The sequence below is a fragment of the Mus caroli genome, unplaced genomic scaffold (genome assembly GCF_978045245.1).
Source record: "Mus caroli unplaced genomic scaffold, Mus_caroli_1 scaffold_10, whole genome shotgun sequence".
NCBI lineage: Eukaryota > Metazoa > Chordata > Mammalia > Rodentia > Muridae > Mus > Mus caroli.
The window spans coordinates 120,719,474-120,734,506 of record NW_028227265.1 but is presented as its reverse complement, the minus strand read 5'-3'; the positions used below and the strand labels follow the sequence as shown (position 1 = coordinate 120,734,506).

Genomic DNA, 15,033 nt, shown 5'->3' with positions numbered 1-15,033 from the left:
GTCCTCAGAGGAGGGATTAAAAGCAAGTTCAACACACAGATAGCACAAAGATGCTTTCCTAGTGCTAATTACCTTGTTTATTTTCTGCATCTCCTGAGAACATCCTCATAAGGGTAAGATTGCCTTCCAATTCTGTGCAGTGCTGCCAAGGGAGCCTAGGACAGCACCACTGGGATGAAGAAAAGGGAAGCAATGCTTCCGATTTAGAATTAGACATTACTAATGGATGCCCATTCTGGTTTGTAAACTTTCAAGTATGACTGATGTTGGGAATTGGTCTGGTGCTGTGTATACAAATGCTAAATTCTGAAGCCAGGATCTGATTGGCCCCAGTGAGCAGATTCTCATGTATACCAGCCTGTGTGTGTGTGTTTAAATGAAAGTGGTTGCACCCAATTAGTAGGGAGAATAGAGGTATGTGTGGTTTCAATTACTGGGATGGGAGTCACAGGTACAAGGGACTCAGAGGAGAGAAAGGAGAGGAGGAAGAAGCAGAGAAGAGAAAGAGAGAGAAAGAAAAAGAAGAAGGAGAGAACAAAAACTCTCCATTAAATGTGATGGACCAAGAGCACATGGCCGAGTGAAATGCCCCCTGTGGACAGACTGACAGAGCAGAAATGACCCAGGTGAGACTCAAACAGCAAGTACTTGGGGTGCACAGCTGGGGAATTAAAAGTCTAACTTATCGAAAAATAGATTATGGGTAATTTGCCCAGTAATTTGTGCTAAAGCTGATTGAAAAAATCCATAGTACTATGCCTTGATTATGGGGGCCTGGCCAGGTCATATTAATAACTGATAGTTATTAAATAACATTTAAAAACCATTTACAGTATGAAGTATAGAGAGTAAGGTTGAATTCCTTTGTATCCATTACCAAGCTTCACAATTGTCACGATCAATCGGCTTCTGTTTGTAATCATATTTATTCTTTCTCCTTTTAATGAGATCAACTGAAGTAATCCCAGAAGTCTTCCATGTATGAATGTATGTATGTATGTATGTATGTATGTATGTATGTTTGGGACAGGGTCTCTCCATGTAGTTCTGGCTATCTTAGAACTCACTATGTAGATCAGGCTGGCTTCCAACTCATAGAACTCCTGTTTCAGCCTCCCAGGGGCTAGGATTAAAGGTGTGCACCTCCCTCTCTAGTTTCTTGTACATCCTTCTTCCTTTGTGATCACATTTACTGTTAGCTATTTCTCCTTAGCTCCTGATGTTATGGAGAACTTAGACTAGAATCAGTGCTCGGAAGGGTCTTCATTTCCTCCTTCACGCATTGGTTGACACTCAGTCAGGAGGGCTTCTCTCCAGGATGGGACCAGAAACTCAAGTTAAACTCAAGTTAAACTCTTCAACTGCAGCCCCGAGAAGCATGCACTGTAGCACTGTAGTCTACTCCACCCCTTTCTTTTTCTCTCTTTCTTTTTTTGAGACAAGGTTTCACATAGTCCAGGCTGGCTTAGAACTCCCTGGATAGTGTCTGGCCCTCCTGCCTGTGTCTTCCAAGTGACAGGCTCATAGAAATGTGCCACTGTTGGAGATTTTATTATCTGTTTTGTGGGCTAAAGTTTGGGTACAGCTTCCACGGGACTTTGATCTGTTTTCAAGAGGAGTAAGAGGGAGCATGATGGGGTGAACCACAAACTGTGAAGCTCCTCTTCATTGCCATCCCACCACTTTCCTAACCCCTGGCACTTCTGCTGGCCCGAGGGGTTCAGCTGGTGAGGTCATCCATTGCTGGGAGACGGAAGCCCATGGTCTCAGTGCCCTTCTTAGCCTGTGGCTGCTGCACTTAACTGTGCCTGCTCAGTTCTGGAAATGTGAATAAGAGACATCCCAGTGGACCCCCAGGGTATCAAGCACACCCTTCTTTGCCTCATTATGTGGAAGTCAATGTGCCTTCTCTCAATATTCAGAGTTGTGGCATTTTGAATATGCTTGGCCTAGGGACTGGCACTGTTAGGAGGTGTGGCTTTGTTGGAGTGGGTGTGGCCTTGTTGGGGGAAGTGTGCCACTGTGTGTGTGTGTGTGTGTGGGGGGGTGATGAGAGCCTCCTCTCTGGGAGCCAGTCTCCTCCTGTCTGCCTTTGGAACAAGATGTAGAACTCTTGGCTCCTCCTGCATCATGCCTGCCTGGATGCTGGCATGCTTCTACCTCAGTGATAATGAACTGAACCTGTAAGCCAGCCCCAATTAAATGTTGTCCTTCTAAGAGCTTCCTTGTTCATGGTGTCTGTTCACAGCAGTAAAAACCCTAACTAAGACAAGAGTCAACAGCCCACCAGGATGCTTACTGCTTTTGTTGCCCATTGGGTACTGGGAACTGGGAAGATCAAAGTGCCCATGCACAGAGCTTGAAATATTCTGTGTCTTACAGAGACTTCTTTCAAAAAAGATATAATTCCTTTTTTCATCAGGGTATCTAAATCAATATGGTTTGGTATCATGGTGAGGAGGGAGGAGTTCAAGTTACTTCAGAGTTCAGTGTGCACTCCGAGCTGGAGCAGCTCTACATCAGCACTTTTGTTTATGTACTCTAGTGTATCTTGATTTTTGAAAATGTTCCCTGATAGAGCATTTACCACCCTGCTAGAATCTCATTTTCACCAGCCAAAGTTCATTTTAACAGGCTGTCAGTTTCTGGCAATGTGCTAAACCAGTGGATCCCACGACCTTATGCTCTTTACCACACTTACTTCAGGGAATGTACTTTACTTTGTGTGATGGGAGACTCAAAGGTCCATGGGTTAGACACTATGCTGACCTTTGGAAATTAGGAATGATTGAGAACATGTGAGAAGGAAACATAAATCCTTGCCTTATGCCTTATGGCTACTGTCTGATAGGCTATGGTTACAGGTAGGTTGTACACAAGTCATCTTGGCATTAGCAGACTAACTGGTCTCCTTAAGAATGGTAGTATTGGAGGCTCAGGCTTAGTTTCTGCACTGACACAGCAGAAGTTATGTCAACACTACAAACTAGGAACCCATGCTTTAGACTCATGTGTAGTCTTGTCTCCATCCCGGCTACCACAGCTACTTTGGCCATGTCCAACTGTATGAGAATTGGAGCAGCCAGTCACAGGGAATGGCAGATGTTGATTTGCCGAGCCAGCCCATTTTCATAGTGATGTTCCTCTAGTGGGTATCTACCTGCAATATGGAATCTGGACACTTTGTGAATACCCCTACGTGCAATCAACACATTTCCTCCCACACATCTGAGAATGATCTTTCAATCTTTCTCTTCCTAGATCCCTGGATGACCCACTGACCTGATACCAGTGACCTTGAATCTACTCACATCCTTACCTTGTCAAAGAGCTGAAATGGCTAAAAAGGTAAGCCATTGAAACCTCTGCCTACTGAGAGCGTTCCTCTTTACTGCTCTTTTGGGGTCGTACTGTAGTGGATCTACAGTCAGGAGCAGTTTGTTTCATCCGTACCAAGCAACCACATTCATGAAATAAGCTTGGGTCTCCTCCTTCCCACTGCATGAATGTGCTTCAAGGATGGACAGCATAGGCCTGGGCTTCCTGACTGCGGGCATTGCTGTGACCTTCATCCCTGCTAATAATGATTTGAAATTAACTCTTTCTATCTTCCTTTGGGTTTTGGTTGAGACAATGGGCAGTTCTGAATGAATCATAATTAAGGTACTGGGCCATGTGGTACACGTGTATTTGAGTGTGTGGATACGTGTGTGCACATAGATCAAAACTGTCTCCCTTAATGACCTGCCTCCTTAGTCACTGAGGCAGTGTCTCTCACTTGGACCCACTGCTTGCTGATTAGGCTAATCCAGCTAGCCATCTTGATCGAGAGATCCTCTCTTTCTGCTCCCTTAGTTACATGTGGGCCACAACACCCACCTCACATCTACACTGGTGCTGGGCTTATGAATTTCAGCCCTCAAATTTGCACTGCAAGCACTTTCTATGCTGAGCCACCTTCCAAGCCCTGTGATTTCTTCCTAGTAGGGTATAGAAAATGATAATTTGCCCTTTACTTGGGAAAAAGAATGACCTATCTTCTTTGGGTCACTGATTCTCAAAAGTCTTTGCTTAAAAAAAAAATGAAACTACAAAAAGGATTTTCTAAGATGCAGAATTCGATTAGTTTTCTAAGATGCAGGTAAGATCCCCGGGAATAGTTTTTGTGTGAGCATGATGCACAGCTATATGAAGATATGGGAATGTTACAGTGAAATCCTTTATTTTGTACAATTAATATGATTAAAAAATAAGTATCACAGGACACACAAAGTCCTCTTTGCTCTGGGGTGTTTCTGGGTCTCATTGTTTATTGCAAATACTAAGAAGTGCACTGAAGTGCACATAACTTTATATGGCCTCCAGTGCCCTTGCCTCTTCTAGATTCTGTTTGAGTGACATGACATCATTGGTATGGTGGACCAATGCAATCCATTTTTCATATTTATTGTACGGTGACCACTGAGATTATGAACTCTGGCCCTCCCAGACAGGAAACATTTTGTTCCATGTAAATGTGACTCATTTTGACACCGATGGGTTCTCCTAAAGATATTGTGCCTAGCATAACATCTTCAACTAGAGTTACCATGTGGCTGAACTTTGTGTAGTCCAATGTCATCCTTTAATATCTGCCTGACTCTTGTCAAGTCTAAAGAAGTATATTCAGTGAGAAATGGTAGAACCTATCAGCCCCATATCTGTCAGGTATTCAAAGATGGTGCCAATCTCTGCCCTGCCCCCCACCCAGGTCCATAACAATCTCTCCTGCACATATTCTGGTACTTTAGATTGTCCTTCCCATTCTTCATGGATGAGCCTGGAGGGTCACCCCCTGGATGTTGAATTGGCAGTTAAACTAACCGTCACAACATCTATTTCAGTTGTGCATTTTGGAGACAGGACAGTGAGGACTGGATGAGGCTGTGGGCCCAGGTGATGACATCTATTGCCTAAACGAGGGCCGAGGAGCCACTGATTACTTGGTTATATAAGCTCCACGTCAGTTAGGTATGCTACCAGCCCGGAGTTCTCTGGATATGAATGTCAAATTGGAGCATCCAGCATTTCTAAAATTGTTCAAATTCTGCATCTTCAGTGTGTGGCTGCCTAGATAAATGACCACAGGTCTTGTGAACAGGAATTCCAGCATCATTATTGTACTCTCCCTTGCTAGGACTTGACCTCTCTTTTAATTAGTGAGTTTCTGGGTTAGGACACTGTCTCGGGCAACAAGATTTATCTAGTCTTCTATCATCTATCACAACAGTTCTGGCATTTCACCTTAGTGTGGCTGTAATTTTCTCCAAAGTTCTATGGAGTCATTTTACCACCATAATAAAGGCATTCCCTGGAGCCCTTGCCAGGAAGGCAAGTCATCTCTCACCTCAGGCTGCTTCCATGTAAATATGCCCATTCTTCTCCAATTTTATGTTTTATCTTCTGTGACCTGTCATCCCCAACTCCAACCGTAAGGAATCTTGGCTCGGCTGATACATATTGGTCTGGTCCTGCAGTCCCAGAGGAATTTCATTCTTTCTTTCTCTATCAAACGGCCCCTGACGTGTGTTGTTCTAACATGAGTGTGGTTCTCTGGGAGGAGTGGGAGGTAGTGTTGATCCATGAGTGACTCATGTCCTTCAATACACAGAGTCACATCTGCAGACCCAGAAGCCCCCGGGCAAAGTGTCAAAGGTGTGAGAGCATTGGTTCTGATGTCCTGTCCACCTCTAACATGCAAAGTTCCACTCATCTGACTAGCTCCTTGACATTGTTGTAGGAAAAGCTGCTATTCTTATAAAATTGCACCTTTACCCACAGCATCTCTACCTTCCTGCTGCTGGAGAATAAGAGTCCCTTAGGTGCCCTTGGAAGACACTAACTTCCACACTTAGCATTAGGGACACACACTGTCTTTCTCTAATGTATAGATAACTCAGCTGAGAGCCATCAAATACTGTTGTGCTCATAACCAATGCCTTTTTTGCATTTTTGAAAGCCTGGGATATTGCACCCATTAAGGCATCTCTCCCGGCCACATTCCCTCCCAGTTCATCACCAGTGAAAGCTATGGCAATGGCACTTCTGTACACGGAGGTGACCATGCTTTGCTCTGCAGGGATCCCATTTTCTCCAGCCCTACTGATCCATGTGGCAATCTGTCTCCTCCCTCAGTTTTGCAACCAACTCCATGAGGTCTGTTTCTCTGGAAAAGAAGTGCTGGAGAAATGCACTCACATGTATTTTCTGGGGGAGTGACTGTGGCACCTCTATTGACAGAGGATGAACTGATGTCAGAGTTCCCAGGCATGGGAACTTGCTCCTTGGGCTTGGTAATGTAAGCAGTCACCCTTCTGCTTGTTGTTTCCTTCTTTTTTCCTGGATGTCTTTCTTTCTGGGCACATGCTCCTGGCTGGAACAATACCACCCAGAAGCTGAAGTGACAAAACCTAGCTTCCTTCCTCAGGCTCACTCTTGGTGTCTGTGATGGTTTGTATACCAGGGAGTGGCACCATCTGAAGGTGTGGCCTTGTTGGAATAGGTGTGACCTGGTTGGAATGGGTGTGTCACTGTGGGTGTGGGTATAAAATCCTCACCCTAGTTGCCTGGAAGTCAGTCTTCCACTAGCAGCCTTTGGATGAAGACATAGAACTCTCAGCTCCTCCTGCGCCATGCCTGCCTGGATACTGCCATGCTCCCACCTTGATGATAATGGACTGAACCTCTGAACCTGTAAGCCAGCCCCAATTAAATGTTGTTTTTTTTATAAGACTTGCCTTGGTCATAGTGTCTGTTCACAGCAGTAAAACCCTAACTAATACAGTGTCGGAATCCAAGTCATCAGTGACTTGTGCCCTATGCCTAAGGCACAGGAGCAGTGACATGACTTCTGGGCGAAGAGCTCTGCTGCTGGGACTTCTGGTACTGCCCACTCCCCAGGTCTGCCACTGGGACTTTATGGGGACACACATACACATACACACACACACATACACGCAGTCTTGTCCCTGTAGTTATGAGGGAATATGTGTTGCAAGCAGTGGTTTTGTTAAATAGGGAAACAAGGCATATGCTTATGATTGTGCTACTTGTTGAAGATGGTTGTTTCTTTATCTCTCTTCTGTAGCAGGAGGTATAGCATGTGCTTAGTGTGCACGAGTCCCTTGGGTAGCAGCTACATCCATACATACATACATACCCAGCTACCTACCTACATAGGTACATACAGACAGACGAACAGATAGACAGATAGGCAGGCAGGCAGGTGTGCGTGAACACACACACACACACACACACACATGACTTCACTCTTAAGCAATGCAGGAGTGGGACATTCCTCTTGCTTATCTCAGAAGAAGGAAGCTTCTCACTATGGCAGGCTTCCACCAGGGTGTGATTTCTTTATCAGACAACCACATCATTGTTATCTTGAACCCTTTAAAGAGCCCCGATGTCCAGCAAAGCTCTCCTGCTGTCCTTGCGGGCTTCTACCCTCCCTCTCTCCCCATCATGCATCTTGGATCACTGATATTAGGCTTAGCTCCCCCTAGTGGTGAACAAGGCAAACCATGCACTGGCACCAGGGTCACAAAAGCTGCAGTTCAAATACAACTGAAAAGATAAGCTGCAGTTCAAATACAACTGAAAAGATACGACTTCAGGTAGAGACGGAAAGGACTCGTAAGTCAGAGGATGTAAAACTGTTGTGTTAACCACTAGAATGTCAGCCCAGAAGCTGCAAGATATTTTCTATTATTATTCACAAAAATTAATGAAAAAGAAATAAGATAACTCCATTGTATTGGAATTGTGATATAAATGAGGCAGAATGCTATAAAATACACTGGTCGTGGCAATCTGAGTGAAACTCACGTGTTTAACTGGTACATCTGACTGGTAGTTATGTCTTGCAAACAGTGGGGTGAGCAGCTGTGAAGCAAAGAGGGCTTGGAAGCTTTTCCTGCAACCGAAGTTTCATGTGATCCTGGGCTGACGTCACATGTTCATGCTGAGAGGCAGGTGACCTCAGTTAATTACTTATAAATTCTTTCTCTATAAGCTTAACTCTGAGCCACCGGGGAGAGGGTGCAAGCAGTGCTGGGCAGAGCCAGGATAGTGGGGCAGAGCACCAAGGGTCTTGGAGGTGGTCAAGGGTTTGAACAGGGAACTCGTACCGCTGTTTTTCAGACACAGCTTTTTGAAATTGTATTTTGGGAGTCCACAGGAAGATTTCTGTCTGAGGAGTGGTGGTAGTTCAGGTCAGGCACCAAAACACATTCCTTCTGTATTTCCTGTAGCAGATGGGAATGTTTTAACTCATCTTGACAACATCATGGACAGGAGCGGGCTTTATGGGAATGCCAAGACACAGACACAAAAGCTAGCCCAGCTTGCACTGTGACATTCTAAGGCCAGCACAAGTGCACCCTGGCACATGAGTGTATTCAGCATGCATCCAGGTATTCACATACAGAGAGTGTGTACTGATGTGAAGTTACGGCCTCCCAGGACAGAGGGACAGATCACCCACACTCAGATCCACCATGAGCACCCAGGCAACATGAACAGACTGCCGTTGTTATACGGTTCAGACGATTCAGGTCCTGCCCTGAATTTTGACTTGGTTGCATAGTTTCATAGTTTCTTTCAGAACTCAAAGCTCAATTCTGTGCTAATGAGTTGGCATCGGAATGTCCTCAGTTTCTACCGGTTTGTGTGGTAAAGATGAGACTATAATCTACTGCCTCTATGGGTGCCGGTTTCACCCGTCTCTACTCAACAAAGACCTAAGATGGGCAGGTTTTTATAAGAATCTCTTCTCGTGTGGCTTACGTGTTTCAAACCCACCACCTGAAACGTTTCCACAGTAGGAGAGAGAGCACTAAAGGCTACACAGCCTTGATTTTTTTTTTTTGTCAGTATACTGTGCATTATTCTGACAGTGACCAAGGATAATAATAATAATAATAATAATAATAATAAAAAGCACCCAGACTAAAACCTTTTCTCATTCTCATAAGTACACACAGCCCAGGCCTTGGGGCACCTCCCTGATTTATTGCCTTTTTCATGCTCAATGTGGTCATTTCGAGAATGTTAGCGTAGACCTCTATGGCTGGAACTGCTACCTAGAGACAGGAAATGAACCAGTTCTAAATCAGCCTGTAAATATCAGGCTTCCAAACTACCAGCATATCCAACAACTAGCTGAAACCGAGGCTGCTTCTGTTACACGGAGTTCCCAAGAATATTTTTGAAAAAGAAGCAGTTGTCACACAGCAAAAGCCAAACCCTGGGTTGGTTTCCCAGGGCAGTGATACTCTTAAGTGATTGCAGCGCCCAAGCTATTTAAAGTCAACTTAAGTACACAAAGTAAGACTCCAAACCGGTCACCTCTGGCTAGCAGTCCATCTACAGTTCCATCCATTTGGAATGAAAGAGGAGACTGATGGCATCTTTGGAAAGATTGTAAGTCTAGTCTAGGGGATGGTCAGCTGTGATCCAGAAAACACTTTCTGCTGGCAGAGCCAGATGGCAGGCGGGCAGGCACTCTGAACTTTGTGTTGGGAGTTGCTTATGGGAAAGCTTGCACTGGATCCTCCGACTGAAGTGAATGTTCTGGAAAAGACATCTGCAGAGTGAAGAAGTGGATTTGGAGTCCAGCTGTCCCCGAGTTTAAGGATGTTTTGAAGAAACGTGAGAGTTGACAATTGACTCTGAAGTCATAAGCCGGAGTGGCCTTAGTGTGCAGCTGTACCATTAAGGACCTGGTAAGGATGTGGTCGGCTTGCAGAAGCTTCTCTGGCAAACACCACTGCATACAAACTCTGTGCCCCAACGCTCATCTGCCCAACCCTCACGGTGGTGCATTTTTGCACGATAGTTTCCTGAGCTTACAGCAAGGGTCAGCTGAGATTTGTCCTGGGGAGAGAAAAGTAAAGGCGCCACTCGATTGTCTCTGTGAACCACTCAGAATAATGTGATGCTTCTGGACATGTTTGATTAGTTTAATATCCCATAATATTTCATCCTTCCTTCATATTTTTGGTGGCTTATGAAACAATACTCTCTAGATTTCACTGCAAGTGGAAAGTTGGCTTGGAAACTCTCTATCCAATTATTCCCATATACATTTGAAAACAAATCTTTTTTACTTTTTTGGAAGTTTTTACGGGAGTCGGTAAAAATAGGAAATTTCAGGTTTCAGATGTTTTATTGCATTTTTGTGGCATAATAACAGCTTCATTAAAAATAACTCCACAGTACAATGTAGACGTTGTGAGGCGCTTAAACACTCGCGCCACCGGCTTTCTCTGCAAAATGTCGTGTGCAGGGGAGCGGTGCTGGTTTGTAGTTTATAGTTCATTCTGTTGGGTGTTTGTAAGGTATTGGGTTACCACTCCCTACTGCATGGTCGTACAGGCAGAAGAGGCTGCCAGTTGTATGCTGCAGAGCATGGAGGCTCTGGACACTTCCTAGCTGAGACATCCTTGTACCAAGGTGCTGCAGTCAGCTTCCCTCATGGGAAGGGCTAAGCTCGCTCTGGGGACAGCTCTTCTCTGTAGTGTCCTATTTGGTTGCTGGAAGGAAATGGTGTGGGGGTAAGGACGAGCCTTTCTCTTCTGAGTTTGGAAAATGATTTTAAGATGATGAGAGTGTGGGGAGGAGCCAAAAAGGCATCTGGTCCATTGGGTTTTTGTTAGTCCACTATCCTTTCCAGCTTCCCCCCGCCCCCCCCCCCCCCAAACAGTGCTCAAGTGTCTCTGGCAGTGGGAAACTCAGTCTCCAAAGGCAGTGCCTTCTGTCTGGACACAGCCTTGGCACTGGAGTTCTTCTTGATGTGGGGCTGAGATCTGGCTTAGCTCAGTTTCCACCCATTGTTCCTAGCTGTGGTTCATGGGACCGCTTTTCCTACTCCCCAGCCATTCGGCTTACAGAGGAAGGCAGTAAGACAGAGCGGGAGGGAGGATGAAGCTGGGGAGGCAAAGCGAGTCTCTTTGACCCTGGGTCTCCTTTGCTGTGAAATGGTGATTGTGGACCTGACCTGACCATTCAGGGTTCTGGGGAGTTGGGAAAGTATGGTCAGAGCACAACCCAGCAAAGTACAAAAAGCCAGTAGCACAGGACCATCTGCATCTTTATCTATAGTCTGGCCTCTGTACACTCATCCATTCTTGTCTGTTGTAGCTTGGGTCTCTCCACTTCTTTCTTTCTCATTAGCTTTGTCTTACCTCACACATCTCCTATCTTTTCTTAGAGATGTTGTCTGCTACAGAATGTCGGGGAACTTCTCCCCTAGAATTAATCACTGAGCAGAGCTTGGTCCTCTTATAAAGGAAAGCATAAATTGGGGCTGACTTACACATTCAGAGGTTTAGTCCATTGTCATGATGGGAAGCGTGGTGGCGTGCAGGCAGATGAGGCATTGAAAAAGGAGCAGAGAGTTCTACATCTGGATCTGAAGGCAGCAGGAAGAGAGAATCACCCTGGGGCTGGCTTGACTATTTGTGAAACCTCAAAACCAGTGACACACTTGCTCTGACAAAGCCACACCTCCCAATAGTGCCATTCTCTGATAACCAAGGATCCAAATCTCTGAGCCTACGGGGGACCATTCCTATTCAAATAATCACATTCCACTCCCTGGCTCTCAAAGGCTTGTAGAAATATCATAATGCAGAAATACATTTAGTCCAACTTCAAAAGTCCCCATAGTCTATAATAGTCTCAACATTGTTCAAAAGTCCAAAGTTCAAAGTCTTTTCTGAGATTCATGGCAGTCTCTTAACTATAACCATCTGTAAAATCAAAATGAAAAAGCAGATCACATACTTGTAACATACAATGGCACAGGATATACATGCCAATTCCAAAAGGGAGGAAAAGAACGATACTGAGGAAATACTAGACCAAGGCAAGACCGAAAACCAGCTGGGCAAACTCTAAACTCTGCACCTCCATGCCTGATGTCAAAGCGCTCCTCAGGTTTCCAGCTCCTTTCAGCTTCATTGACTGCAGCACACTGCTTTCTCCTGGGCCGTTTCTCTCCCTCTCGGCAGATATTCTGGGTCCATATCCCAGGGCTCTGGTGTCTGTAACATTGAGAGGTCTCCACAGCAATGCAGGCTTCTTCTTCACAGCTTCAGGAGAAGGTCTCTGGGCTTCCGTGAAGGGATATCCCTGCTACGCCCTGGTCTCTGGTTTGCAGAGATTCCATAACCCCTCTCTTGTACCCTTGACTCTAAAGCCAGTACCATGTGGAAAAAGGCCACTTTATTTAAACGCATTTTCATCAGCTTCCTATTTTCAATCGTTTCCTTTACTACCTAAGCTTGGCTGTCCTAGAACTTGATCTGTGGCCCAGGCTGGCCTCAAACTCAGAGATCTGCCTGCCCCTGCCTCCATAGTGCTGGGGCTAAAGGCATGCACCACCAAGGTTTATATATATATATATATATATATATATATATATATATATATATATATATATATGTTGTAAGCTTAGCTGTGTGGGGTCTTGCCCTGGGGTCACCACTCCCTTTGTTCCATTTAGCATCAGGCTTTTCTGTAGACTTTTCCCCAGTGTTTCTTTTCTTCTCAAACTGTACATTTTGTTTTTTCCTTGAACAGATTGCTCTTTTTCATTGTAGATCTGCATACATGTCCTACTAATAACCAAGCAGCACAGTTCATACTGGGCTGTATTGAAATCTCCTTTGCCAAAGCTGTTAATCTGTAAATCTTCAATTTATCCTCAGGCAGATAGTTTTTGGACAATGGCAGAAAGAAGCCATATAAATATCACAAGAAAGGTCTCTAGGCCCCATACTAATATTCTTCTCCTCTGTAGCCTCTTAAGTCATGCCCCCTACACTTCAAATCACCCCAGTACCACTGTCTTACATGCTCCTATGAGTATGACCCATTAAACCCCACTTAAAGCATTCAACTGCTTTCCAACCCCCCAATCCACATTCCTTCAAACAAAAGCATGGTCAGGCCTATCATAGCAATGCTCCAGTCCCTAGTATTAACTTCTATGATTTTTAGGGCTTCTGTTACTATGAAGAGACATCATGACTCATAAAAGAACGCATTTAATTGAGGTAGCATATAGGTTCGTAGGTTTAGTACATTATCATTATGGTGGTAAGCATAGTGGTACAAAGGCAGACATGGTGCTGGAGAAGAACCAAGGGTTCTACATCCAGATCCACAGGCAGCAGAAAGAGAGAGACGCTGAGCCTGTCTTGAACATTTGAAACCCAAAGCCTATCCCCCAGTGGCACAGTTCTTCCCACAAGGACACACCTCGTAATAGTGCCCCTCTGTGGTGACCAAACATTCATATCTATGAGACTTTGGAGGACATTCTTATTCAAACCACCATACCTTCTTATAACATTTTGCCCTCCCTTTCTGGGGGCAGTAGAACAGAAAGTGGCAGGAATGAGGGGACAGAGCTTTTTGTCTCCTCAGCAAAGTGTTGGGGGATTTTTAATAACCTTTCAAGGGTCTGAGATCCTTTTAGTTTCTCTTATTTTATTCTCTGTAGTAATGAGAGTGAGCCCAGTACACATGTTTTAGGCAAGTGCTCTACCACGGAGCTATGTCCCCAGATCCCCTTTCCCTTGTGATTTTGGGACAGTCTTTTTAAGTTGCCTGTGCTCCCCTTGAACTCCTGTGCAAAACAGACAGGACTTGAACATGTGATTTCCCTGTCTCAGCCTTCTAAGTAACTGAGATGACAGATTTGCACAGATCATGTGTGGTCACTTAAAACTGGATGGAAAACAACTATGTGAGTTACAGTCCTAGTCATTGGTCTCCAGAAAAAGACAGCCAATAAGAGATCCATCTATGTTTTCATGCATGTGAAGGAGGACAGGATGGAGCATTGATTGGTTCACGTGATTATGGAGACAGAGACATCCCCTGCCCACCAAGTTCAACCTGAGGAACAATGAAAGCTGTGTGACCCATATCACACCTGGAAGCTTGATAACAAGGTGGGAGAGTGTGACCCTAGGTCCAAGTGGGGTGCTCGATGAGATGCCTCACCTTGAAGTTCAAGGGAGACTGACTAAAGGGCTGTCTCCCTTTCCTCTGCCTCTGCTCTCTCCAGATCCCCCAACAAGCAGACGATGCCCATACACAAGCATTAGTGTTCTTTGCATTACTGAGCCCTCATGTCAGCCTACTCTGGAAATGGCGTAGCCATACCCAGGAAGTGCAATCTGGGCACCCTATAACCAGTTGAGCCCCAGGGAGAATCAATGGCCGCAGTTATTTTTGTGAGTTTTGTAATTTCATTGTGAGTCCCATTCGGGCAGCATAGAAGTCTGGAGTGGGAGAGACACTCTAGCCTCAAGGCTGCTGTGACCCACCCTCTTCAGGAAAAGTGAAGGCTTCTGCAGGGAGCTGCCACTGTTCCCTCTGCAGGGAGCGGTTAGTGCTCCTTCTCCTCGGCTCATTTTTGCTATGTTTACTCTCAGTGTTGTGCAGGGTGAAAGACAGATGTTAATCTTCAAACACAAAGGCCGTCTTAAAGCAGGTCACAGCTGCCTTACATAGCTGGTCCCTAAAGAGTTTTCTCCTTGTATAGATCTCACTGTTCATATTCAGTTATCCTGAACATCCCTCAAGATAGCACGTGGATTCCCAACACCCAGCAGGGTGGTTCACAAGACAAACAGAATCGCCAGTCCTTTGTTGAGCCTTTTGGGTTTTTTTTTTAAGCTTTACTATTTTCCCCTTAATTTATTTATTTAACTTACATCCTTATTGCAGCCCCCCTTCCTCTCCTCTCACTTCTACCCTCCCCCATTATCTCCTCCTCTTCTCCTCTGAGAAGGGAAGTCGCTCCCCATCCCCCCATGGGTAACAACCCACCTTGGCCACCCTGGCAAATCAGGTCTCAGCAGGATTAGGCACATCTCCCATTGAGGCCAGACAAGGCAGCCTAGTTAGGGGAAGGGGATAATTCAATGGCAGACAACAGAGTCAGGGGGAGCATCCTGCTCCACTTGTTAG

At 45.2% G+C, this 15,033-nt stretch overlaps 1 protein-coding gene across 4 annotated transcripts in view; it reads left to right on the top strand.

Moving 5' to 3' along the window:
- Positions 1 to 441: 441 nt before the first annotated feature.
- LOC110299637 (uncharacterized) overlaps positions 442 to 15,033 on the top strand; it is an 86,165-nt gene continuing 71,573 nt past the window's right edge. For all 4 annotated transcript variants that reach the window (XR_015048750.1, XR_015048749.1, XR_015048748.1 and 1 more), the window contains exons 1-2: positions 442 to 626; positions 3,262 to 3,348. Coding sequence is in view for 1 of the 4 variants with exons in the window: in XM_085844370.1 (XP_085700496.1) it covers positions 3,337 to 3,348 (12 nt within the window). In the remaining 3 variants the exon portion in view is untranslated. The remainder of the gene's footprint in view (positions 627 to 3,261; positions 3,349 to 15,033) is intronic.